Source organism: Tursiops truncatus, chromosome 12, assembly GCF_011762595.2.
Source record: "Tursiops truncatus isolate mTurTru1 chromosome 12, mTurTru1.mat.Y, whole genome shotgun sequence".
Lineage (NCBI taxonomy): Eukaryota > Metazoa > Chordata > Mammalia > Artiodactyla > Delphinidae > Tursiops > Tursiops truncatus.
This window is the reverse complement of record NC_047045.1, coordinates 15476928-15501768: the sequence shown is the minus strand read 5'-3', so window position 1 is coordinate 15501768 and position 24841 is coordinate 15476928. Positions and strand designations below refer to the sequence as shown.

At 38.0% G+C, this 24841-nt stretch overlaps 1 protein-coding gene across 8 annotated transcripts in view; it reads right to left on the bottom strand.

Moving 5' to 3' along the window:
* The window catches only part of BCKDHB (branched chain keto acid dehydrogenase E1 subunit beta), a 284540-nt gene that overhangs the window by 45582 nt on the left and 214117 nt on the right, over positions 1 to 24841 (bottom strand). For 3 of the 8 annotated variants that reach the window (XM_073789378.1, XM_019929352.3, XM_019929347.3), the window contains 2 exons: positions 11192 to 11338; positions 7174 to 7714 (listed from right to left, as the gene is read on the bottom strand). In XM_073789378.1, coding sequence (XP_073645479.1) covers positions 11198 to 11338 — 141 coding nt within the window. In that variant the 3' untranslated portion in view covers positions 7174 to 7714; positions 11192 to 11197. Of the gene's footprint in view, positions 1 to 7173; positions 7715 to 9114; positions 9404 to 11191; positions 11339 to 12910; positions 12983 to 24841 lie in introns of those variants that run through there. The other 5 variants (XM_073789381.1, XM_073789382.1, XM_073789379.1 and 2 more) reach the window with 3 other exon arrangements.

Sequence of the window (24841 nt, the reverse complement as noted above, 5' to 3'; positions counted from 1 at the left end):
AAACTATGAGTCAAGGGTTAGAGGAAGGCCATTTTCTGACAAGGAATCAAGAAATTAGCTTCTCATGAAGACGTTCTAAGGAATCTACTGCAGGATGCGCTCCAACAAAATGAAAGATAAAAGAAAGCGTCGGCCCAGGGAACAGTAGGTGTGAGCTGGCAAACAGAAACGGAAGCTCTCCTCCAGCGTGGCAGCCGTGCCAGACAGAGAGCTCAAACAGTCCAGGTTTTTGCAGGAAGGAGGGCTCCCATGGTATCGTTGCAAAGACAGGGCATAGATGCTCCACCAGAAACTTCCACCGGCAGAACACAGAGCCATCAAAAGCCCAGGCTCGCCCAGGAAAAGGTGGCATGACTAAAAACGATCTACATTTTTCATCAGATTCAAACACAGTCAGCTTGCAGTTCAACAGGCATCTCCCTGGGTGGGTGCCTCCTGTGATGTGGAATAGCTGGGGGCTCCTCACGCGGGTTAGTCTCCATTCACCCCTCTGCATCCACTCCCCACGGCTCTGCCCTGCTCTGTTTCTGGAGAGGCTACACCGGGGATGACACCACCAAGCTAGTCGGCCTCTTGGCCTGAAACTGGATTTGGCCAAAGGGAAGCACTGACAGGCTATCAGGGGGTAGAAGGAGAGAGAGAGACCAGGATATATACCCTCCTCTCTCCCACGCCCATGCTGTTTCAGCAGCTGTCCTGTTTCTCTGTGGCCACAGCTCCTGTCAGGCAGCCCCTCTTCCATGGCAACCGCTCTCACCGGGCTCCAGGACCATTCCTACCCACGCCGCTTCAGGCTCCACGGTGATGACTTCCCAGAGAGAGCTGTGAGCTCGTGGGTGCTTCACCTTTCCTTCCTGGTTCCCTACCTCTGCCCAGAACTTTGTAAATAAGTTCCTTTATTAAACTCTATCCAATTAAAACCTTTGAATGTGACATCTTTTTTCTGCTCTAACACTAATAAACTTATAAATCATAATAGAAAGGGTCAAAATGTTACAAAGGCATTAGTATAGAAATGTAGAAGATGAATTATTTCTTGTTTTAGTCTTTGCTTCTGAGTTTATCTAATGAATCGTTCTCATTCGAATAATTCATAGTGTGTGTGTGTGTGTGTGTGTGTGTGTGTGTGTGTGAGTGAGGGGGGAGGGAGAGAGAGTTTGAGAGAGAAAGGAAAAAACTGTATTTTATTTATTTCAGGTTCTTGCAGTAATCAGATGGACTAAAAGATTCTTTAGTACCGGTGCTTAGAAACCATGTTTTAAATAGGAAGGTTACGCAATGTTTAATACTTGCTAACAGTTTAGTAAAGTATATATTCGGTACTTTTATTAGTTTGCGTTATTAACATGCTAAAAACTACCCCTTTATTATGATATATGGTTCTCACTCTAACAGTGCTGCTATATTCTCTATTCCTACGTGAGAAAAATCTTAATAATGGTTGTAATCATAAGTAATAATAGTCATAATCATAATATACATATAATTTTGCACCATGACTTTTCCACTTAAAAGTATATAATGAGCATCTTTCCATGTTGCTACATAATTTTCGTAATCATTACTTGCAAATCCTATAGAGTACCTAATCATATGGATGTACCACAAATCACACACCACTGCCATTCCATTTTCTCCTAAGCAATTTTCCCATGATCTATATGAAAATTATTACTGTGCACATAATAACATCAAATAAATCTGATAGACATGAGGTCCTTTCTTGGAAGAGTAAACCTAGTTAGGACTAAAGTACACTGCTCTAACACTTAGACTGACCTGCAAGATGGGCAGGCAGGTTGGCCAATGGTCTCTATGTACAGAGAGACAGAGGAGCCCTGCGGAGGAGCCTGGTCTCAGAGAGGAGGGAGCTGGGGACCCAGACTAGACCAATAACAATGCTGGAGCCCCAGAGAGGGACAGAGCTTCTAAGTACAAGAGTTGGTCTGTCACCAGTGAATAGCACATGGTCTGTTTCACCAAATATCCATGAGATTTTGGGGGCACACAGCCATGCTCTCCTGGGATCCATGTATCACAATGGGAGATGATTTTCCTGCTTCCGGGAAGAACACAGAGCACTGTCTCTCCGCTCCAGAGACCCAATGAGGAACAGTATCACCGGCATCCACACTTACGCCTCATCCCTGCAGGGGAGTTTCGGGGCAGGGAGTACCAGCTGCAGGTGGCCCTTGTCGCAGCTGCTGGCAGCAGACACTTCTGCAGGGATGTGAAGCCAGACCCAGAGAACTGTGGATTCCACATGGTTGTCCAAGCAACCCTCCAGCAACTCTCCCAAATAATTAGGGAGAACCTGATGAGGCTGTCTAGCAGTTGGGATAGAATTAAAAAACAAACAAAAAACAAAACACTACTTGTTGCTATTAGTATTAATTTAATTTTTCCTCTGGGTTAGGGTAACCTAGGGAAGATGAATTGTAATTTGCAATTTTTACATTTGGTGAAAGGCACACAGTCACCACACGCGTGTTCTCTGACCTCCTTGAAATATTTCACGTAGAAGATGAAATAGGGTGAAAGTAAATGTATGCTTCAATGGAAAGAGGAAAATATGGGGAATTTACACAAAGTATTCTCAAAGAAACATTTGTTATTAGACTGACCACAGGCATATTAAACTTCTTCAAAAAAGAAAATACCCAAGGGCTGTTTGGGGCTATATGGGTAAGTTTAAAAACAGTTCTAAGGTCTCATGACTTCAGTAAAGAACTTTATGTGACTAAGCCTCCAAAGAGTAAGGCTTCCAAAAGACAGATGCTGTGGAACTGCTCATTTTCTTGGCCTAAGGGAAGGTTGCTAGCATTCAACTTTCAGGCTGAAAGTCTGAATTCATTTATTTTATGGCTGAGATACTTGATATTAACACAGTATCTCCATCTAGTTTGCATGTCGTAGATAAGAAAAAAATCAAGCACAATACATACACTAGTCCCAAGGGTGAAGGGTTCTCCCCAAGAACATTTTAGTTAAAACATGTGGACTTTCTTCTTTCAAAAAGAATATATTCCAAAGCATTGGAAGGACTGAATTAGGATGTTTCCGTTTGCAAGCAACAGAAATCCAATTTAGAACAAAGTGGAAGGACCCTGGGGCGATTCCTCACAGAGTGAAAGGAAGTTGAGGCTGCACATGGCAGCAGTGGAGCTGGTCAGCTGGCCGTGGGGGCACTGACCCAGCTTGTATAACGTCTTTCCTTAGTACATTGGTGCCTTTCTTTCTCGGATGAAGATGGCCTTCCTCTACAGGGAAGGTGGCAGTAGGTCCTTCCAGAATAACATCACCCCAGATCTGTTTGTTTGAAAAATCCTGAAAATGGCTTTGATTGGCTGGTTTGGGTCACCTCCCATCCCTTGACTAGTCACTGTGGCCAAGGACATGGTGTCCTACCTCTGGCCCAGTCCCAAGTCTGCAGACCAAACAGAAGATGGGACCATTGGTAGGATAGCTCTGAGCCAGGCTGGCTCTCCGTTTGTGACTTACAAGAACAGAGATGAAGAAAATAAAGGAAAATTACTGATAATCTCATCACTCTCAAAAGAACAGCTTTGAATGAGCATTCTATTCTGGTTTGTCCATTTGCAGACACATTTTAATGTACAATATTGTCTTAGAGCCCCTTAAAAAAATACATGGATTTGAAATCTATCTGCAGAAATAGGCCTAAAAATATAGAAACGATGCTCATCTCTTGGGGACTTCTGAGGTCTTGCCCTACCAGAAGGACTGTTTCTGTTCCTGAAATTCCTGAAGAAATGAAATACAACCCCATGTCTCTGACGGTCTAGAATATCAACTGGTATAAAATATCAAATACTATCAATATATTACTTTAAATGTCTACACTACTCAAAGAGGGCTCTGCCTAAGTGCTTTTCAAGTACAAGGTCTGATTCAAGTATAGGCCTGCATTTCCCTTCATGGGTTTGTTCAGCAGCATATTGAGAGCCTCTGTAGACCAGGACTTTTCTAGGCTCTGCAGAATTGTAATAAACAGACCAAAGCTCCCTGTCTTTCTGGAACCAGTAAAACATGTGTAATCTAAAATATGATACAAATGAACCTATCTACGAAACAGAAACAGACTCACAGACATAGAGCAGACTTGTGGTTGCCAAGGGGGAGGGTGTTGGGGGAGAAATGGAGTGGGAGGCTGGGATTAGCAGATGTAAGCTGTTATATATGGAATAGATAAACAACAAGGTCCTACTGTATATAGCACAGGGAACTACATTCAATATCCTATGAGAAGCCATAATGGAAAAAAATATAAAAAAGATTGTACATATATGTATAACTGAATCATTTTGCTGTACAGCAGAAATTAACACAACATTGCAAAGCAACTATACTTCAATTAAAACAAAAATTAGGAATGAAGGGGAAAAAAATCCCAGTGTAATAAGTAGGTAGACGTTCCAAATGATCAAGAAAATATTTTTAAAAATTATTCTAATTCTTTATAGTGTGAAATAAAATTCATATTTTATGGCAAGACAAGAAAAATTTAAACATAAAAAAATTTCTCTGCCCTTTGGCCTCCTCTCTCCCCGCACTGTGCATTGTGTGTCTGCATTATGAATCACCAAACCGTCCCCATCGGCAGAAATACCAGCTCGACCATCAACAGCAACATTCTCGTAGCATCAACAAGATAACTCCTTAAAGATAACATTCCTTTTTGATTTTGTAACGGACCACGATGACACTTAGATCTGGATTCTGTAAACCGTCAATAATACGTCGTTTAATGTACAGCCCTCTATCTCAAAAGACTTACACAACTGTGCCTTGACTTCTAACGAGCGGAACAGTTCTCAGAGCTTTCTGAGATGCTCTTCCCGGGTTATAATCCTCGAATTTGGCTTGAATAAAATTTTCCATTTCTTTCTTAGATCGACTGATTAATATTTCTTCGACAACGGTCACTGTATCTTATGAAAATTCACAGAAATAAGATATTTACGGTAGCCAAGTAGGCCTCGGCAAGAAACTGAAGGACTTAGCAAAACAAGACCTTAGTAATTATTTTCTTAAAATGATGGAACAAAATATTCTAAAAGCAAAGACCTTTGTTTATCAATACATTGGATAAACAATTAGGTTTGGCTAAATTATTTCCTCTCCTCAAATGAAGGACCTTGAAAGTGTTACCCGATACAGGAACAACAATTATGTAGCCTTTATTTGCTGATATCATGATTACATAAAAACCTCCACCTTCACAGGGAACAGACAGTATAAAATGAAAGAAAAACTTTCATCTTTACCAAAAAACATAACTTTGATTTTACAATTTTATTTTTCTCATTTGGAATATTCTGCTATTAACTTTCTTCTTCTTCTCATTCTTCTTGTGCTTCTTCCTCCTTTATTCTTGCATCCTTGTATTTTCAGATTTTCTTTTTTAAAGATTTAAAGTCTGTGAATTTATCTGTGAGTAAAATTTTGGCTGAAGCACGCCAGTGATCTTTTCTCATTGTGTTGTAGTTGCTTCCTCCTTGCTTCCACAGTTACTTATCTGGGTGCCTTTTTATTTCTAAGTGGGATGTGGTACCTCTGAATACTCTTTTCTTTGGGGAATTTACTGCTAGTTTCCTTTGCGCCTTAGTACAGTATATGGTCAATTTTTTAAACCGCCTGTGTATAGGCTAAGAGGCGACATAGTCTCTGTTTATGAAGACACAAAGTTTAAAATATATTTCTATTGACCTAAACCTATTACTTATGCCTGTCTACTTCAGGTAACAAATGGAAAGCGGGCTGACGAAGCCTTCTGCAACCGTCCTGTCCGTATCTTTTGCATTTATAAGTGTTTGCTTACATTTTAGTACTACGCACTTAGAATGTAAAGAATTTAACTGTTATATTTTCACTGTGATATATTCCTTTTGTCAAACGTGGAACATTTGTTTCACATAAAAAGAGTATTTATGGGAATTCCCTGGTGGTGCAGTGGTTAGGCTCTGTGGTCTCACTGCTGAGAGCCTGGGTTCAATCTCGGGTCGGGGAACTAGAATCCCACAAGCCTCACGGCACGACAACAACAAAAAGTGTATTTATGCCAATTACTGATGTACATCTTTTCATCTAACTTGTTTCCAGTTTTACTTCTAGTCCTTTCCACCTATGATTTCCTCATTCTTGTTCTAGTTTTATTTCTCATTTTCCTGGCAAATATCTTTAAATACCATATTCAGGGAGGTATCAGGTGTCAGGGTTTCCAAATCTTTGCCCATATATGAATGTTCCCTATTTCTTTCCAAGTTCAATGGCCTAGGAAAACACATCAGAGCCTCCAAACCTCAGGTCTCTCTGAAAATTCCAACATGAGGCTTTGGGGTCGTGTTCCTCACCCCTCAGCTGAGCATCTCTGCTAAGGCAGTGCTGTGTGCCTACATGGTGCACACCCGTCAGCTCTATCCCTGGTATGCCTGGAACTGGTAAAGGTTTGAGAACCAGTCCTTTAGAATTTAGTGTCACTGACGAGTCTGAGGCTTACTAAGTTGTGCTTCTGCATGAGCAACCCGACCTTCTGTCCTGTGGTACCCGGAGGGCCTGGGCCAGGGCCATCCCTGTGGCTGGTGCCAGATGGCAATGGGATTGGCAGCCCCTCCAGAGAGAGCCACATGAGCTGGGAGAGGGAGTTCTCTAAACAAACAGCAGTGCTGTTTCTAGAAGTGGGGGCAGGGAGGCCAAGCAGCCAGAAGCCACACGAGTCCACCTCAGGCAAGCTGACAGGAAGGAGATTTCGCGAAACCGAGTGTGGACCCTCTGTGGGATGTCTTCTCAGGATCCCAGCAAGAGTTTCTAGCTTCTGTGACTTAAATTTCACGGACTAAAATGAGGTAACTGTCTTGCTCTTGTGCCTCATTTCTCTTTCTAATGTGTACTGTTTACTTAGCTTGGATAATATCTATCCGTTGGACGGAACATGGATGTGATATTCTTTTGCGAAAGGACTTGGGTAATTGGAACCGTAGAAGATTATATTCACTTATACATTCATGTTGTCACATGGAGCAGACTTTATCCTGAGGCTGGGGGTAGTGGGGAATTTGGAATTCCTTTAACATCTCTTGAGCGTCTTCTCATTGCTATTTTTGTCGTGGTCCGAGCGCAGGTTGGAAAAGAATTTCCAGACACAAGGCAGAATGTAAGGAAGATAGAGTTTATTAAAGAGAAGAGTCGCTGCAAGAACAGCGGGCCGACTTCCTGGTAGCCAGGGAAAGTCGACACTGAGCATGGGTTGCTTGTCTGTTTTTACAGCCAGGGAACCTGCAAGTCATCTGCTGACTGGGCAGAGTATGTATACTTTCAGTGTGCTGAGCAGCAGAAAAATGGGGCTAATGTCTTTCCTTATATGGGATGGGAAAGGGACAGGGCATGCTGCTTGGGAGGGCTCTGGGACATTGCAATGGTCACATTGTGACAGAGTGATAGGAGTCCTGTAACTCTTTGTTCAGGCAGTGTTGGCCCTTTGAGTTTATCTTGTTATTTATCCTTGGAGCACACCACAATTTTCTTATTTTCACAATATGGAACAATTCATTTCATGTAAAAAAAAAAAATTTCTTTAAGGCAATTATTTAGATGTATATGTACTTCTTGCGCCGTAGACCGAGTTTAGCATGAACTGTAACTTCTTTATTTTGGAAGAGAAGGGGGCATTTACTGGTGGGCATTGCAGGGCTAACTGGAGAAGGGAGAAACAGAGTTAAAGAAAAGAAAATTAAAATAAGGGAAAATTCTTACAACAACAAATGAATTTTAAAAATAGTATTAAAAAGATACCAATGGCAATAAAACAAGTAACTTCAACTGAAATCATAAATAATATCAACTAAAAAAAATAAGTCCAACTAAACCAAATATGTTCAAATAGAACCCGTTATCGGCCCAGACGTGGATGACCAGCACACATTCCCTGCTCTGCTGGACTGACCATGCGAGCACAGGGTTCCCGAGGGAAGGCCAAAGCCAAGGTCCATACTCAGTTTTGGCGTCTTCGACTCAGAATGTCCTGAACCATAAGCCAGATGGATACCCTAAATCTTTTCCAAACTTACTGCTGACAAGTACATCTTTTCCCATCCTATACTGTTCAGGTGTTTCTATTCATAAACCAAGGACAGGGCTTTGTTTTTACCCCTAACAAAAGCTTAGTTTATTTTAGCCACTGCTCTCCAGAATCTGTTACAAAGTGCCTTCTTTACTTTACTCCAAGTCTCTGGCAATCTACAAATGTCACTTTCCATATCCTCCTCCAAACATCTGATAAAAATAAACAGGACACAACTTTTTAAACTGTAGTTTTAAAGTAATATATACATTTGCAATCATAAAAAAATGTCCATTTTTTCCAGTGTTTATAGAGAAAGGAAAACACTACATGACCCTATTTCTCTGATTTTTGTTGGGGTTTGTGTGTGGGGGAATCTTTCAGCTGGAACTGGTGAGAAGAGCTCTTCTTGGGTGTATGGGAGGGAAGGCAGGGATGAGAGCACCCCCTCTGAGGGCAGGGCCGGAGGGTGAGGGCTTCTGCAAAGGGGTCCCTGAGGCCGTTGTCTACACTATGGTGAAGGGTGGGAAAGGCCTAGTCAGATACAAGAGGCCCTGACAAAGTCCCCAGCAAGGAGGCTTCCTCCTTATGTCGCTATTCATGCTGTTTTTCTTTTCAGCTACATATTAATATAAAGGACATGGAAAAAAATATTTTTTTTGCAACATCGTGGCCAAAAAAACCAAAAAACTGCAGCAAAAGCTTGATGATTTTATAACAAAAGACAGGCTCAGGCTGTCCACGTCCCAGAAAAAGAAAGAGCGGAAGCAAGGATGATCCTTCCTGCCTCACCACGCTCTGGAGAAAAGATGAGCATGCCCCCCAGTAGACCACCTTGTTGGGACAAGTGGGAAAAACAAGGAAAAACATTCCAGAAGTTTCATCAACATACAACTATCTGAGCCATAAAGAATGAAACCAAATACAATAAAGTTGAAAAATCAGCATTTCTAAACATTTCACTTTCATTCAGATGGAATTAACAAGTTACGTCACTCTTTTAGTCGGCCACAAGAATTCTTTTTACTAAAGGCAAAAACAAAGCCTCATTTTTGCTTTATTGAATAGTATCCCACATCCAGTATTTACAGACGTAATTAAATGGAATTTATAAGCCTACCATGCAGAATATTTTTAAAAATTAATCTGAAATAACTCTTAACGGAAATTATCAATTCATATATGTGAATACAATAATTAATTCATCATTTTCCAGCCAATATCCAAGTCGGTTCATTTCATAAAAACTCTATTTTCAAGAAGAGGAAATATTTAAAAATTCAGAAAAATATTTCCGTATCTAGTCCTAATCTTCCGGTTTTTCTGTAAAAGAAGTCAATAACGATTATAGACACTCTGGCCACCATGAATTAAATACAGATTTTCTCAACTGCATGACTACTTTCTTTAATGCCATATGTAACTTTTAGCATAGAGGAGTTACTCTTCTTTTATCGTATTTTCATGAGAGGTCTAAATTTGTTTTTTTTTAGGTTCAAAAAGAAATACATATCCAAATTTAAAACCAGCACCTAAAGATTACTTTAAAAATAGCAACAGGGGCTTCCCTGGTGGCGCAGTGGTTGAGAGTCTGCCTGCCGATGCAGGGGACGCAGGTTCGTGACCCGGTCCGGGAAGATCCCACATGCCGCGGAGCGGCTGGGCCCGTGAGCCATGGCCGCTGAGCCTGCACATCCAGAGCCTGTGCTCCGCAACGGGACAGGCCACAGCGGTGAGAGGCCCGCGTACCGCCCAAAAAAAAAAAAAAAAAAAAAAAAAGCAACAAGGACACGGCCACAGAGTATTACCTTGTCTTTCCATCACGGATGGTCCATGCAAGGAACAAGATGGACATAAAAGTGAGGAAGTCCTCTAACCAGGCTTAAGTGAGACTGTAGAAGCTAGCTGCTCTCACAGACATTAAGAGGCCATCAGAAATACAGTGTCTACCTCTGCATGTCTGAGAGAATACTGGGGCATGTAGACTAATGGCCCTACTAATGCCTATGACAATATCCTCAGAATAGAGGATAGAACAGCACTACAAAAAGGTGGGGATCATAGTGGTGGACGGAGGGCATTATTTTCTCTACGTGCCCAAATGTAAAGGTACCTCTCTCTTTGGATTGAGGTGAGCTGGCTTTACTACCCATACACAGAATTCAAGAATCATAGTATTTCCCAGTCTTTAAAAAGTATGGGCTATTATATAAAGCCTATTCTTCCCTTTCCTTTCAAAGATCATGGTTCTTCAAAATGTATTATTATTATTTGGACAACCGAGATATTAAAATGTAAAGCACTTAATCCCTATCTATGCATTTTGAACCATTTCAAAAATGCCAAAGGTAAAACAAATCAGTGTATTGGTGATAGCATCTTCTATATTAAAGCCCTGAAAACTAACTTAACAGTCTTTAAATGGTATTCATTTTTGCTAGAATAACACTGCCAGAGGGACAGAAAAGCATGACCTAGAAAATCACAATGAATAAATGTCACTTATTAGCCATAATTTTAAAACATTCACCTGCCAAGAAAGGTTCTGGGAATGGTAGCGGTGCTGGATTTTTTTTTTTTTTAAGTAACAATTTCCCTTATACATAATAAATAGGTTTCCTGTTCAACAAACGTATCTTTCAAGATAACGTGAAGGCAAATTTCATAATGCGCTGGATCATGATATAGTTTAAATCACTGGAGTCCAATTTAACGGTGCCTGAAGAGCCATCTTTAAATAACAGAAATTAACCCTATTCAAGAACGGTTTAAATTGCAGATAAAAATATATAGAAACGAGGATAAAGTTGGACCAACAGGGTAAGGTATATTTGCGATCATGGCAGACGGCATCTTCATCTAGCGATTATTCAATGTTAACATGTGCATGTATTTGTTTTATAGAAATCAGATAATGCATATGCTTGATATATTTCTATTAAATGTAAACATACTACTATAAATTCACATTTTTTTTTCTGAAATCCACACTTTGTTCTGGAAGTTGCCATTTATGAAAAGACAACACACTGATGACGGTTGTTCCTTGATCAACAGGACGTTAATGTGAGGAACACTCACTAGCTTTCTCAAAACGCAGGGCAGACTTACCTGTGGTCAATAGTTGATCATTTTTCGAAGGGCGTCATAGCACTTCCATTTGTCTGGGATGTAGAACTGCTCAAAAATGTGAGGGAACGGCGTGTCGTACCCACATACCCTCGATATAGGAGCCTCCAGGTTCAGGAAACATTCTTCCTGCAGAGAAGAATCCAGATGGTTAGCTTCAAAAATATTTTATTCACAGAAATGAAACATTTCACTTTCAAATACAATGGCATCCAGGGGCATTATAATTTTTTCACATTATAATAATATTATAATGTGAAACAAGCAGGTAACAAATAGCATGTTTGGCCTGATCCGAGTTTTACTTAAGATATGTTTTCATATATGTATATGCATTTTATGCCTACATACATATCTGTTGCTTAAGACAAAGTGGAATTATACCAAACAGGCTGTGTACAAATGACAAAATCAGGACAAATGTTCACAGTAAACTCTGCAGCTTGAAATTAGTGACAGTATATGTTTTCTCTTGTTTCTTGAATTTTTCAAATTTTATATAGGACCAACATGTATTACTTTCACAATAAATATTTATAATTACTCTATGTAACCAGACTGAACTACCAGTTACTTGCCTATGTTCAGGTCTCTCTCACAGCCAGGTTTTGCAGACACTGACAGTCCCCTGGCTACTCACACCCCAAGCCCACTACCGCTCTTTGCCCAACTGATGTGTGAACATCTCTCACCTATCACCTTGGGAGTCACCTCCACCAGGAAGCCTTCCTTGACAGCACCTCCTCAACTCTGCACCACTGATGAGGGAGAGGCTTCTGCCCTGAACTCCCACAGCACTGAACTCAGCACAATCCGTTGCTTTTGCCCAATTATCTATCTTCCCTGAGAGACTATGAACTCCAGGAGGCTAGAGATCTGGTTCAAAAAAATGTAAGATCCCTAAGAATATATACATATGTATAACTGAATCACTTTGCTGTAACCTAAAACTAACACCACATAGTAAATCAACTGTGCTTCAATAAAAAATTAATTAATTAATTTAAAAAAAGTAAGATCCTGACCACAGGAGACCCTGTAGAAAGTTATCTTCAGGAAAAAAAAAGAAATGTTATTCAAGTGACAAATTCAAATTTGAAAATAAAATTTTTAGAGAGTTAAAAGAAATCTCAAAAGAGATATGTGATTAAACTATTCTTAGGAAAATGATATTACCATTCACAGCTATTACCTGAAATCACATCTTTGAGTTTTCACATCCACTTTCTCCATTGCTTTGTGTCACAAATGCTCTGGAAAGGTCCACATTTTCTTACATATTTTACTAACTGTAGTTTTGCATTTCATTTGAGCAGAAATTTTTAAAGGAATGCTGATGCTCAGTCCCTATCTTCTGTATATATTTCTCCCAGTGACAAGTGTATCAGGGCAGAGGGGCCTGGGAATAGAAGAGTCAGCCCCAAAGGGAAGCAGCTGGCCATTTGCACACTCTTCCTGCCCCCCAAATAACTACTGCGACGTACAGTATCAAACACCAAGTAGTGCTGGTTTTCCCAGCAACAGGAAATCTTCATCAATAACTTGAGAACCTTGCAGACATAAGGTTTAAAGAGTCACCTAAGAAATTCCACTACTAATAAGCTCAAAAGAGATGACAGATTGGGTAGACTGTTTCTTGATTGAAACAAGTTATTTTGAAGGGATTTAAATTGTCAATTTAGGATTAACTCAGTTTATTACTTTAGTTGACACGAGCTGTTTTTCCGCCTCCCCTGAATACTGCATTCTTCATACACAAACTCTCCACGGGCACTGCAAAATACAGAAAAGCCAGGGGAAAATATTTCCCTTAAATACCTTTGATTTTACACCTGGTATAAAATATTATTCTTTCAAACTAGTTCCCTGGAAAGCTGGCCTATGACAAAATGATGTTTCAGTGTTTGTGAAAATCACTCCTTTTAGCAGAATGACCAACATCACCAAACTAAAATTTATTTTTAAACAGCAATGCTTCTAATTTCTCAAGAATGTGAGAATCACTCTACAGGAATGCATCTACATGTTTGCGGGAGCATAGAAAAAGGTCTGTGAGGTCACACTTGAACTGTCAACAGAGGCCACCCTTGGAGGCTGGGAGTGACAAGGAAGTGACAAACGACTCTACTTGTACCTTATATGTATTGTTGGAGCTTTTGTGACACAGTATTACTTTTGTAATTAATTGGCACTGATATAAAAGTAAAGAGTAAAAAGAAGAATCATCTTATGTGGATAAAAGTTCCTATTTTGTGTTAACACAAATTTGTGATTTTATATGTAGCATTTTCTTAATTTGGAAACAATTACTGTAAGGTATATGGAATTAAATTATTATAAATTACTTTATATAAATATATAAAAAGTAATTCTAAAAATCATGGAAGATAATTCAAGAATATATGATTCAGTTTTATAAGGATATACCCTAACCTATGGAAACAGTATGAAATTTTAACGCTTTGCTATCTAAAGTATATTAAAGAGACAAGTTATTCTTTCCACGGACTTGTGTTAAAACTTCTTTTAAAGCAACTGGAAATAAGATGTTTGGGTCAAGCAGCTGTACAGAGTTACTTCCCACTGAACTGGTTCACATATGAATGATTTATGTGTGACTACATGTTTCTTTGGGCAACCATTAAAACTGGCATCCTTGTTCAAGCTCAGTTTTTTTTATATAGAAGGTGTACATACACACACACACAGAAAAAGGAATATTTGAAACTCATTGGCAGATTTATAGATCAATGTACCAGATTAATGCTGCACAAAGTACCTCTCTTCGTTATATACCACATTTTGACACCATAACTATAGCAACCATATGCCCTGAATTTTCAAAACAATCCAGATTCATCATATTCTTCTTTTCCATTGGTCACATAAGTACACTTATATTTTTTTAACTGGGATGATTTTTGATTCAGAAATATTAATCTGCATAAAATTCGGAATAAACAGTTACCTAACCCACAGGGTTGTCATGAGGACTGCAGGTAGTCTCCAGCACAGGGGCTAAGATGAGAAGTACCAGTTTCTGGTCTCTCTTCCTGGGGAGCTTGTATGTGGACAGGCTCAATCCACACGGAACAATGACAGATGGGACGGTGAGGTTACAAAGCAAATCACAGTGGAACATGTAATCAGGGGCAACAGAAGAGAACCCAGCCAGGTGCCAGGAGAAACTTCCTTCCAGCTATTCATGGTCCAAAGTTTCACCTTGGATCCAATGAGAAGAACTGAAAGTAAACCTTAAATCAATCAGGTAGTAACACCTACATATACCGTGCTTGTGGTATAAATAATCAGATGCTTTGAGAAAAACATATTCCTTCCAAAAGACCCTTGCACGAAACTCTAATATAGGGTATTTGAATTTACTTCTGAATATGCCTTTTTGTAAGTATGAGAATTTTCTTTCCAAAATATGTTAATAATAATAATAGTAACCCGTACTTATGATGCAGCAGGTGTGGTGCTAAATGAATTGTATTTTATCTCATCTAAACATTTTAACAAATCTATGAGGTAGGTATTATATTCCAGTTCACAGATGAAGAAACCAAGGTGAAGGAACTTGCCCAAGGTTGACAAGCTACGTACAGAGCCAAGTTAAGACTCAAACCTGACTACATTCATTCTGCAAATGTTGAAGCACAACTACTGAGAATAGCAATAACAAGAAAAAATAAAAATAAAATGGAAGGCAAGCTGGGATTAAGGTTTTTACAACAGAGCCTCAAAAGGGTTAAATTCGGTCTAAGAAGCCTTTCCCATGTATATAAGGAAGGTAGACGTTAAGACGTGGAAAAGCTGAAAGCACACACTTAAGCATGAAGGTAACACATAGAGCAATAAACAGATGGTCCTGGGTATCAGGAAACTCCTAGGCTATCCTAAATAATTTAAAGAAGCATAACTCAAATTGTTTATGTATGAGCCATCTGGGTTGCTATGCATGTTATAACCAGAAAAGGAAGCAAACAATGTGAAATAACAATTTCAAATCAAAAAATCATAGACCCGGGCAAAAGAAAAATTCTCTATTTGCCGATTTTCTGTAACAAAACAAAATAAAATTTTAAGTATCTTGGAGAAATTGTGGACGACAGAGATCCTGTAAATTTTCTAGCAGATGAAAATAAAAATAAATAAAAATTAATAAAATAGGATCCATGATTAAGACAAAATATTACTGATAGGCTTTAAAAGTTAAGTGTACTTAATATCAACTGAAGTTAATAACACTGTATTGCAAATTTGCAAGCTGCTAAGAGAGTAGATTGTAACAGTCTTCATCACACAAAAAACCAAGTATTGCATTTATCCGTATGTTTTGGTGAATGTAATACAGGTTATATGTCATTACATGTGTATGTAAATGTATATAAGTTAGGGCTTTCATGGGATCGCTCAAGACGTCTCAGAACTTAGCCTCATTTCCCCACGAAAGTTTTAAGGACGTCAGCCGTAAATTCTCCTGTCACCGTGTCACAGGATTCACATCACTGAAATCAGCCTCCAGCATTCCGCAGTGTGGCTATGGTCACTCTCAACAAATCTTTTTCTTGTTTTTATGGCAAGGCTGTATAATATAATTGATACAGCATGGAATTTGGAATTCTATCTGAAAGGAATCTTTGTTCTACTAGGATTTAACCTCTCCAAGGCTCTGTTTAGTCAACAGCAAAAGAGGAGTATTACAAATTCTGTCCTTGTGCCTTTTCTCACCTTCTGAGATGGCCCACGCTCTGTCTGTGGAGTGTGTTTCTCTCTAAATAAATCCACTTCTAACCTATCTGTCCTTGTGATATTCTATTGTTCTGTGACTCTGTTGTTACCTTGCCTTTTTGCATCTCTAGCTTGGGCAGCAGCCTATGAGAAGTACCTGCTTTCATGCCTGACATACCATAGTGCTCAATAATTGCAAGGGTTTTTTTCTTCCAGTTTTACTGAGATGTAATTGACATACAGCACTGTATAAGTTTAAGGTGTACAGCATAAGGATTTGACTCACACACATCATGAAATGATTATCACCATAAGTTTAGTGAACATCTATCATCTCATATAGATACAAAATTAAAAAAATAGAAAAATAATTTTTCCTTGTGAGGAGAACTTTCATACATAACAAATAGCAGTGTTAATTATATTTATCATGTTGTACAGCGAATCCCTAGTACTATTTATTTTATAACTGGAAGTTTGTATATTTTGACCACCTTCATCCAATTCCCCTCCCCCCAACCCCTGTCTCTGGTAACCACAAATCTGATCTCATTTTCTGTGAGTTTGTTTGTTTGTTTGTTTTTGAAGTATAATTGACCTAATAATTGCTAGGTCTTTGTATTCCTCTTAAGATTTTTCAAGTTCTAATAAACACAAGGTATCTGAAATGATAGCCCAAAACATCACTGAAGACAAGATCCTGGTATACAGAACAGTCAACACTGAGAAGTAATATCCATTGTAACACAGTGCCTGACAGCTACCATTTATTGGACACTTACTGAGCCTTAAAAAATGCAAGAAAATACCAAAACAAGTTTACGTGCTGCATGAGCAAGGAGGGTGGAGACCACTGAAGCTACTGAAGGAGCCAGGCTGCATCCAGTGAAAGGCAGGATCTGATGCTGCCCCCTGGTGAGAAGCAGGGAGCCTACACACTTACTGCCAGTTCCTGGGCCTAGAATGACAGGTTAGTAAGTGTGGCCAGATCAGGAAGTCAGAAGCTCCAGAAATGGTTAAAAAATCCACCCCACCCTCCCATTCCCCCGGAAAGAACTTAATTTCCAAGCATTGCTACTATAGAAAAGTAGCCTGTCCGTCAGTTACAGGAAGATTCCAAGTAAAAGAGCCCAACAGATAACTGAATATAATCGAGGCACACACACTTCAAAAAAGTCAAGAATAAAGCCCATAAAATATCATTTGATTTATTTTTAAAGCAGTCGTTTGTTTTTTAATTCAAGGCAATTTCAGACTCAGATTTCTTTGTAAGAACAATTTTGGAATAATTTTTTTTCAGTCCTTCTAATGACAGAAAGTTGGATACAGCCCATTGCATAAGACTACATAGCACCTCGAGTTGGAAAATTGTGAAGTCTAAAGTGAGATAAGAAAATTTAGGTCTTTCATATATGTTCTTACTTTCTTATAGTTGATACAGGATGATGAATCCCTTTCACTTTCCTGAAAAACTATTCAACTAAGTTTCCTAAACATTTAATGGAAAGTCAGAAATGCAGGTCACTGCAATGAGAAACACATCAAAGTCAAAATACATTGTCTATCAGATTATCTGATAAATCCAGATTTCATGTTCCTTCTTGGAATAATGAGAAACATCAATCCACAACTTAATTTCAAAGTAGTAACTCAGAAAACTGTTTTTTAAATTACTTGGCAAACAAAAAGGTCCGGGTTATATCACATAATAATTATTACACCACCATAATGCATTTAAACTAGGAGAATACATTTTGTTTCTAAGAGGGCGCTGGGAGTGAGGGTGAATTAAACTATAAATGTAACAAGCACTGAACAAGACACATAGATCATAGAGTTATCATTTCTTCTCTAGGAAAAACATTAAGAAATAGCTTTAAGTGATTTGTGAAGTTTTAAACCTAAACTCCAATTCCATTTAGTCCTTGTTAGTTATTATTTAACAATAAACAACAGGTTTTGCTTCTGAATGCAATTCCTTGTCTAGGGATCTTAATGTGCAGAGCAAGAGTTAACCCAAAATATTATGAGAAAAACTAAATTAATATACCAAAATGATGCATGTTTGATAGCTTTAAAGTCCATGAACTTCGAGACTTACATTTTGATTTTAAGTTGATTAGCCCTAGTTATTTACGCAAGGTTAGACATCACCCAGTTTCCAAATATTATCAGAGAAAATTTGTATTAAATCTACCATGAACACTTGCCCACAGCCAGAACATGTTTCAGCAGATGAGGAAAAAATGGTGCTGGTGTCTTGAATGACAAATGAGTCACAGAAACCAGTGAAGGCACTGTGCCAGCAACTCCAAATTAATTTCATTGCTGAATTAAATAAATACAACTTTACTAATGTAAAATAAAATGTTGCATTTAAGCTAATGGTTTAAACAGAATGTATCGTGGTTTTAAAACAGAGCTTAAAATATACATTTTACGTCTGTAGCAATTTTGTATATAGCACAGACCTATGAAATTTATTCTTCAGACAGCGGAGTCCCTAATCTACCTCCAAACTAACAGGATGCTTCCCCCATCATTACAGCTATGTTTTTTATTTTTCTAACACCATGCACATGAGATGCAAACACTTGTTGATATGAGATCTCTCACTTTTAAGACACAGTTGAAACAACATAACTAAATAAGACAGTATATGAATAATATAATTTCATCCAGATTTGTAGAGCACCTAAAACATTATAGTCAATCCCAATTATTTCAGCAAAGCTTTCATTTATAATCATAATCTTGACTAAATTAAAAGCTAAGATCTCTATTACTTAACTTCACTAGAATATCTTCAATGGCTGCTGACTTAAAAATAAAAAGTCCAATTCTTCCTCTTTAATGCAAATTACTGGCAATTTGGTACAATTTTTGTTTTCCAAGATTTCTTTCAGCTAGTTAAAGTATGGAACTGAATTCTCAGTTAGGATAGTCATTTAAATTCAAACTCCATTTTTAAAATGGAAGCCTCTTTTCTGAAGTTAGACAGAAATATTATTTCTGATCTAAATGGCTTTCCCTGGATACAGTCTAGCTACCTAACACAAAGTTGGAGAATGATATTAAAATATACATAGAAATGATTCATGGTTCAAATTCAACAGCTGTGTCAGAATATACAAAATCTTAATATAAAATTATCTATGAATCTCTATACATTAATTCTACAGTACTGTAGAAACTGAGGTAGAACAAATTTTAAAATCAAAATTTAACATTAAAGTCAATAAATTATTATATAAATAAATTTCACTATTTTAAAATCAGAAATAAGTGAAAGCAAGTGACAACTTCTTTCTATAATTTATAATCTTATCGGAAATCACTTTTTAAAAAAGTACACAGTGTTCATTTTGGCCCAGGGACTGTACTAAATATTTTACGAATATTAGCTCATTTTAATTTTTCATAAACACTAAATTAGCAATCACAAAGTTAAAACTAGCACCCCATCCAAACCACTTTGGTTTGGTTCTGTTTTCAAACTTTCCCCCAGATACAGTCTTGGGCTATGACCTGAAGCAGCCTCATCATTTTCAACTGAAAGCCAAAAAAAAACCATTTCTTTATTAAATCTTCCCATAACACATCCTGTTGATTTGCTGCTATCAGTCTCCAAAGATATTCTGAGGTTTAAAAAGTTAAAAGTCTAAATTCTTTTGAGATACACTATGTGCGAATTTGGACATTTAATATGCACTGTGGCTACAATGCTTTTGTTAAAACACTTTACATTCAATAGAGAGAAAAAAAAAGGCAACGCTCTCAAATTTCCACAGATGCTGAAGCTGGTCAAATTTTATAGTTCAAAATTCTTTCTATAGAAGAAAGCATCCACACGGCAGCAAACTTTGAAAGTGGAATTTCCCTAGAATGTGAAGGCATAATGATAAACATAAGCGAGTGCAGCACTTGGTCGTCTCATGAACAAATTGCTCTCTGTAAGGTAGGATTTTTGCTTTGCTTGGCACTAGGAAATTTAAAATGCTCCTGTAAAGCAACTTTTGATGATCCTACAAAGCATTCGATTTTTCTGCTTGTTCTGCAACAAAATTCTTTGTATAGTATTCTCGCAACACCAAATGGTGCTCAGAAGGCAGAAATCTATTCTAGCTAAAGCGACCTGATGATTCCTTTGTTTCATGGCATAGAAAATATATTCTTTTAGAGTCGGGGGGATTGAACCTGCACTCAGAAAACTTCTAGTAGGATTTGTCACTGTCCCAATTTTGCAACCTATTTTTTAAGTTTCAAGACTAATTATAAAACGAAACTACTGGAATAGAGTGATTTCCCCCATCTGGCACCATCTTTCTAAAAAATTTAAGAAGCTGGATAAAAAGAAAATTAAAAAAAAGAGGGCTAAAATATTTACTATTTTACAAATGATACTCTTTTGTTACAGTATAATGGGTTTTTCTTTACTGTTTTCTCTTACTCTTTAATATGTTAAATTTCTAGTTTATGTTTAAAAGAATGCTAAAACAACTTTCTAAATGTAAAAAAAAATCAAGGAAAAGGGAAAAATCAACTTTATTTTATCTACATAATGCCAAAAGAGATGTGTCAATGTTTTTACTGAAATTAAGCATACTTTTTTTTTTAAGTTAATCTTGGGTGTCATAGCAACACAGCCTTTAAGCTTGGTTTTGCTGAATGAATAAATCAGACCAAGTTATTTTTCAGCCGTTTAATTCTGTTCACCAGATCACTGCAATTTTAATAAGAAAAGCACAGAAATAAATGTTTTAGGCTACCATCAATTATTAGGGAGGTTTATTCCCAAACTTGTTAAGTAGATCCCAGTAGTAGTAGCATTCTCAAAGTTTAATAATTGAACAAATTAACAAAGCAAACAAGCTTCTGGCAGGAATCTCTGACTGAGTAAAGAAAAGACCTATAAGAGCTCTCATTATTTATTTGCAGATAACTTTTGCTAATATGATGAGTTTAACCTATTCCTTAAAACAAATCTAGCCATTGTAATTATGGTCTGCATCCAAAAAAAATATAATACAGTATCCAAAATATATTTTCTTCTTTACTGTATTTACATATGGATGTTTCTACCTTTACAGTTGGTTAATATTTCTTGCAAAGAAGCTTTTCAGGTTGAATGTCTATACATTCGCATACACACATTTTCATGTTGAAATTTCAAGAATCCAGATATTTGAGAATTAGGGGGATAATGCACATCCCCTTTTCTACTTCCAACTTTGTATAAATTGTAGGCCGATGAGATGAACCTAGTTCTGCACATATTCTCACAAGGTCTGTATTGTATGCTCAAGTGTGGACCAATTTCTAATAAGCCTGATTAAACCATAGATACACTAATGAAGGTGTAGTTAGTAACTGAGACCTGGTTCTGGTTACTTTTATAGTTAAGTACAAAAATTTAATATTAGAAATGCCCAGAGATACTGTTCATTAGTACATTTTGATGAACTACATTTATATAGTTTCTATAAATAGGTGATGTTCACATATTTTATTTGAATGGACCAGAGCATTTACTTACTATTTTTTAATCTCCTTACTTGGAGCTGAACTATATAAAAATTTAATCAGGTCCCTCAATTAGGCACCAGGCTAAGACACATAGCACTGATCCCCCAAAGAGATCACATGAGATTCCCTATTTGTCATATATCGCAGATAACAATGTGCACAAGCACACACGGACACAGAAAAATAATTTTGTCTTTAAGCAACGCGTGATGAATATCCTAAGAAACAACGTGGAAGCTACAGGAAAAAAAATGTGTTTGTCCTTATGCCTATAGGTTCAGGAAAAGGAGTATATACGTGTAGACAGAGAACAGAAAAGCCAGAGATTCACTAAATAGTAACCAAGAGATGTTCTTTTTTAATAATAAACAAGTATAATTATGTATATCATCTCACTTAATCCTTTCAACTAGCCTAGGTGGTGGCAGCAAGTGAGGCGCCCAGGCTGATGAAGGTTAAATGAGGTGACCGAGGTCACAGAGGTAGATGCAGCCCTGGCGGTATTTGAACCAGCTGGCCTGGTTACCCTTGAGTGTGCTGCAAGACTTTATAAGTGGGCAAAAGAGTCTTGCTTGGATACAAGGTAAAATTTGTATCCTGGGCTACCATTATACCCGGGAAAGAGAAACTGGTGAAACTGTCTGCTCGTTTATGTCAATTCCAATCAAGATTTTTTTTTTTCAATTTTAATAAAAAGCTTAGCAGTTTAGTGCCTTGGAGGGGGCCGGGAGGAATAGATGGGTCTGTTTAATTAGAGTTACAGGAGGTTAAGCTCGGATGGATATGTTTTGCATCTTTTATGTACTCACTGGGGAGACACTGAGGGGAAGGTGTAGCGGACAAGATTGGAACTTGTTTCTGGTTAATTACCAGCAACTTGCTTGAGTGCAGAGCAGAAGCTGCCACTTTGGGGTTCTGAAGATGATCCTGAATTTTCAGGAAAAACTGTATGTTCAATCTATGGTAGGCTGTAGGTTTAAAGTTTCTTCTTCTAAAAGTTAAAAAAAAAAATCATTCAAGTGCTTCACCAGGAAATTAAATTTACTTGCTTTCATTTATTTCCCTATCGCTGATAACATCTAGATGAACTTAGGTGGCTAAGTCATTTGATAAAGAATGTGACGGCTTTTTGATAGATTAGAAAAATCGTTTCGATAAACATAGGTTACAGGTTGTATCCTAGCCTTAACTTAAATTGGAATACGAAATGCAATCCTCTCCTCACAGTAAATATTTTATGGCTCTTCTCCATGATTAAGTCACTTTGCAGAATCCAAAGTACAGAAGAAAATTTCTGGAGCATTTAAAGAAATGCCTTTTGGGAAGAAAATTAAGTTCTTTTCCTGCAATGAAAACAACAGACAATACATTGCAATGAAGTTCACCTTAAAGTTAAAATGTAAATTTAAGTGCGGTATGAGGTCTGCCAACTTCAATTAGTGGTTACCGGCACAGCCTGCCCGGCTGGCCCTGGGGTGTCTATTAAATAGCCGTGAGCTCTCACTATAGGTGTAAAGCTCATTGCCCACACACACATGCCATCAAGTGGACTTGGCCGTGTGCAGAGGAGTCCGTCCCTGTGCCTGGAAGCAGAGAGGTCCCGGTGGTCTGAGACAAGCATTTCGGTCATCCCTGGGAAAGTATCACTTTGACAGCTGGATTAAAAAATGATTTATGTAGATAATATATCTGGGTTACGAGGCATTAGAATTTCATCTTTTTCAATTTCCAGTCCCCTCAATAAGCGTGCTTCTATTTGACCTAACCAATCACCAACCCACAAGGATTTTCCTTAGGTTTCCTCAAATGCTAATGATGTAGCAAATCTAATTAAGTTCATATGATTCACTTCGGCAGTAGGTATTTCAGTGACTCCAGAATTGCCAAAAGGAAATCTGAAGCGTCTATTCTCTCTCCAAAACAATCATGCCGCGTGCCAAACTGATAACCATTAAACACAGCCGCAGAGCAAATGTAGTGGGGTTTTGGTCCTGGAAATATAGTGTTCACATGTCAATCTGCCCTGCGAGCAATTCTGGAGGCAGACCCACCGATTGCCGGTTTCTGTTACATGATGATTAGATGAGAGTATTAAGTCACTTGTTTCACTCAGCACAGCTTGAGCAGATTTCTACATGCCATGAGTTTCCTCCACCTAAGAACACTCACTGAATGCCCCAAATATTGATAAAAACTTTCGATCAGCATCTTGTTGAAATGGCTTTCAAGCTCTGTAGCTCATGTGAAAAAAGAATAAAGGTGGCTTTGGGTGTTTGAGAGCCTATTTAGGGAAAAATGAACGTGCAATAGATTGAACCTCATTCCTCAAGAAAATCCCATACACTGTGTTCATTATAAATGCTTTTTTCTTAAGGTTTGTAAAATAACATTTATTTCTTAAAAGTTAACATGTGCAAAACAAAAGAAGCAAAGAACAAAGTCATCCATAGTCACAAGCAGTTTACCGTCTGATGTGTCCTTCTAGGTCTCATTGTGTATGTACACAACTAATAAATGCTTTGCTTTTCATTACAGTCAGTGTGCAACACGAACCTATGGACACATCTGAGCTACAGAAATTCAACTCTTTTTATTTCAGTAATTCGATTTCCGTGAAAGGAAATTCTTTTCAGAGGGGCTCTCCAAACTGGGTGGGTTGCCGGATGCTTAAGGCCATGACCACATTCCCTCCAGAGGCGGTTAGGTTGCTATGGCAACTGCCCTTCCCCTATCAATAAGCAACAGCTCTGAACCCTACTATTCTGAAAAACAAACAAACAAAAAAAACGGTTTCCCTTTCTGTGGTGATAACAACATGAACTAGTTTCAAGACTGAAATGACCACTTTTTGTGCAAAACAAATATCTTTGCTGACTGAATTATTTCCCTAGAATGCAGCTTTGTAAATAAATGCAAAAAATAGTGAAATCAGCCATTATACTCCAGTTCAGTTTCAAAACACAGTAAAATCTGTGGCATAAGTAATCTAAGGATGTTACAGCTGGAACACGTTATAGTGTGGGGGTCCAGGCAGAAGAAGAAAGTCAGGTTTCCGGAGAGCAGATGACATGTCGAAAGCAAAACTGACAGCAAGAATACAACAGAGGCTTCCATGCAGCTCTTGGAAGTTTCTTAAAAGAAGCACATATTTCAATAGTTCTGTTTCTTATCTGTGGTTGTCTCCAGATACGTAATTATTACTGTGTGTGTGAAGTAATTATTACCTACTGTGCACGGTAATGCATATATTGATTACATTTACTAAGTTACATACATCTCCCTCCTATTTAAGGAGGTAAGAAGTTGTCTTCACTGGCTCAGGCACCAATAGCTAAATCTTTAAGATGTGTCTCATTTTACCTTGGGAAAACC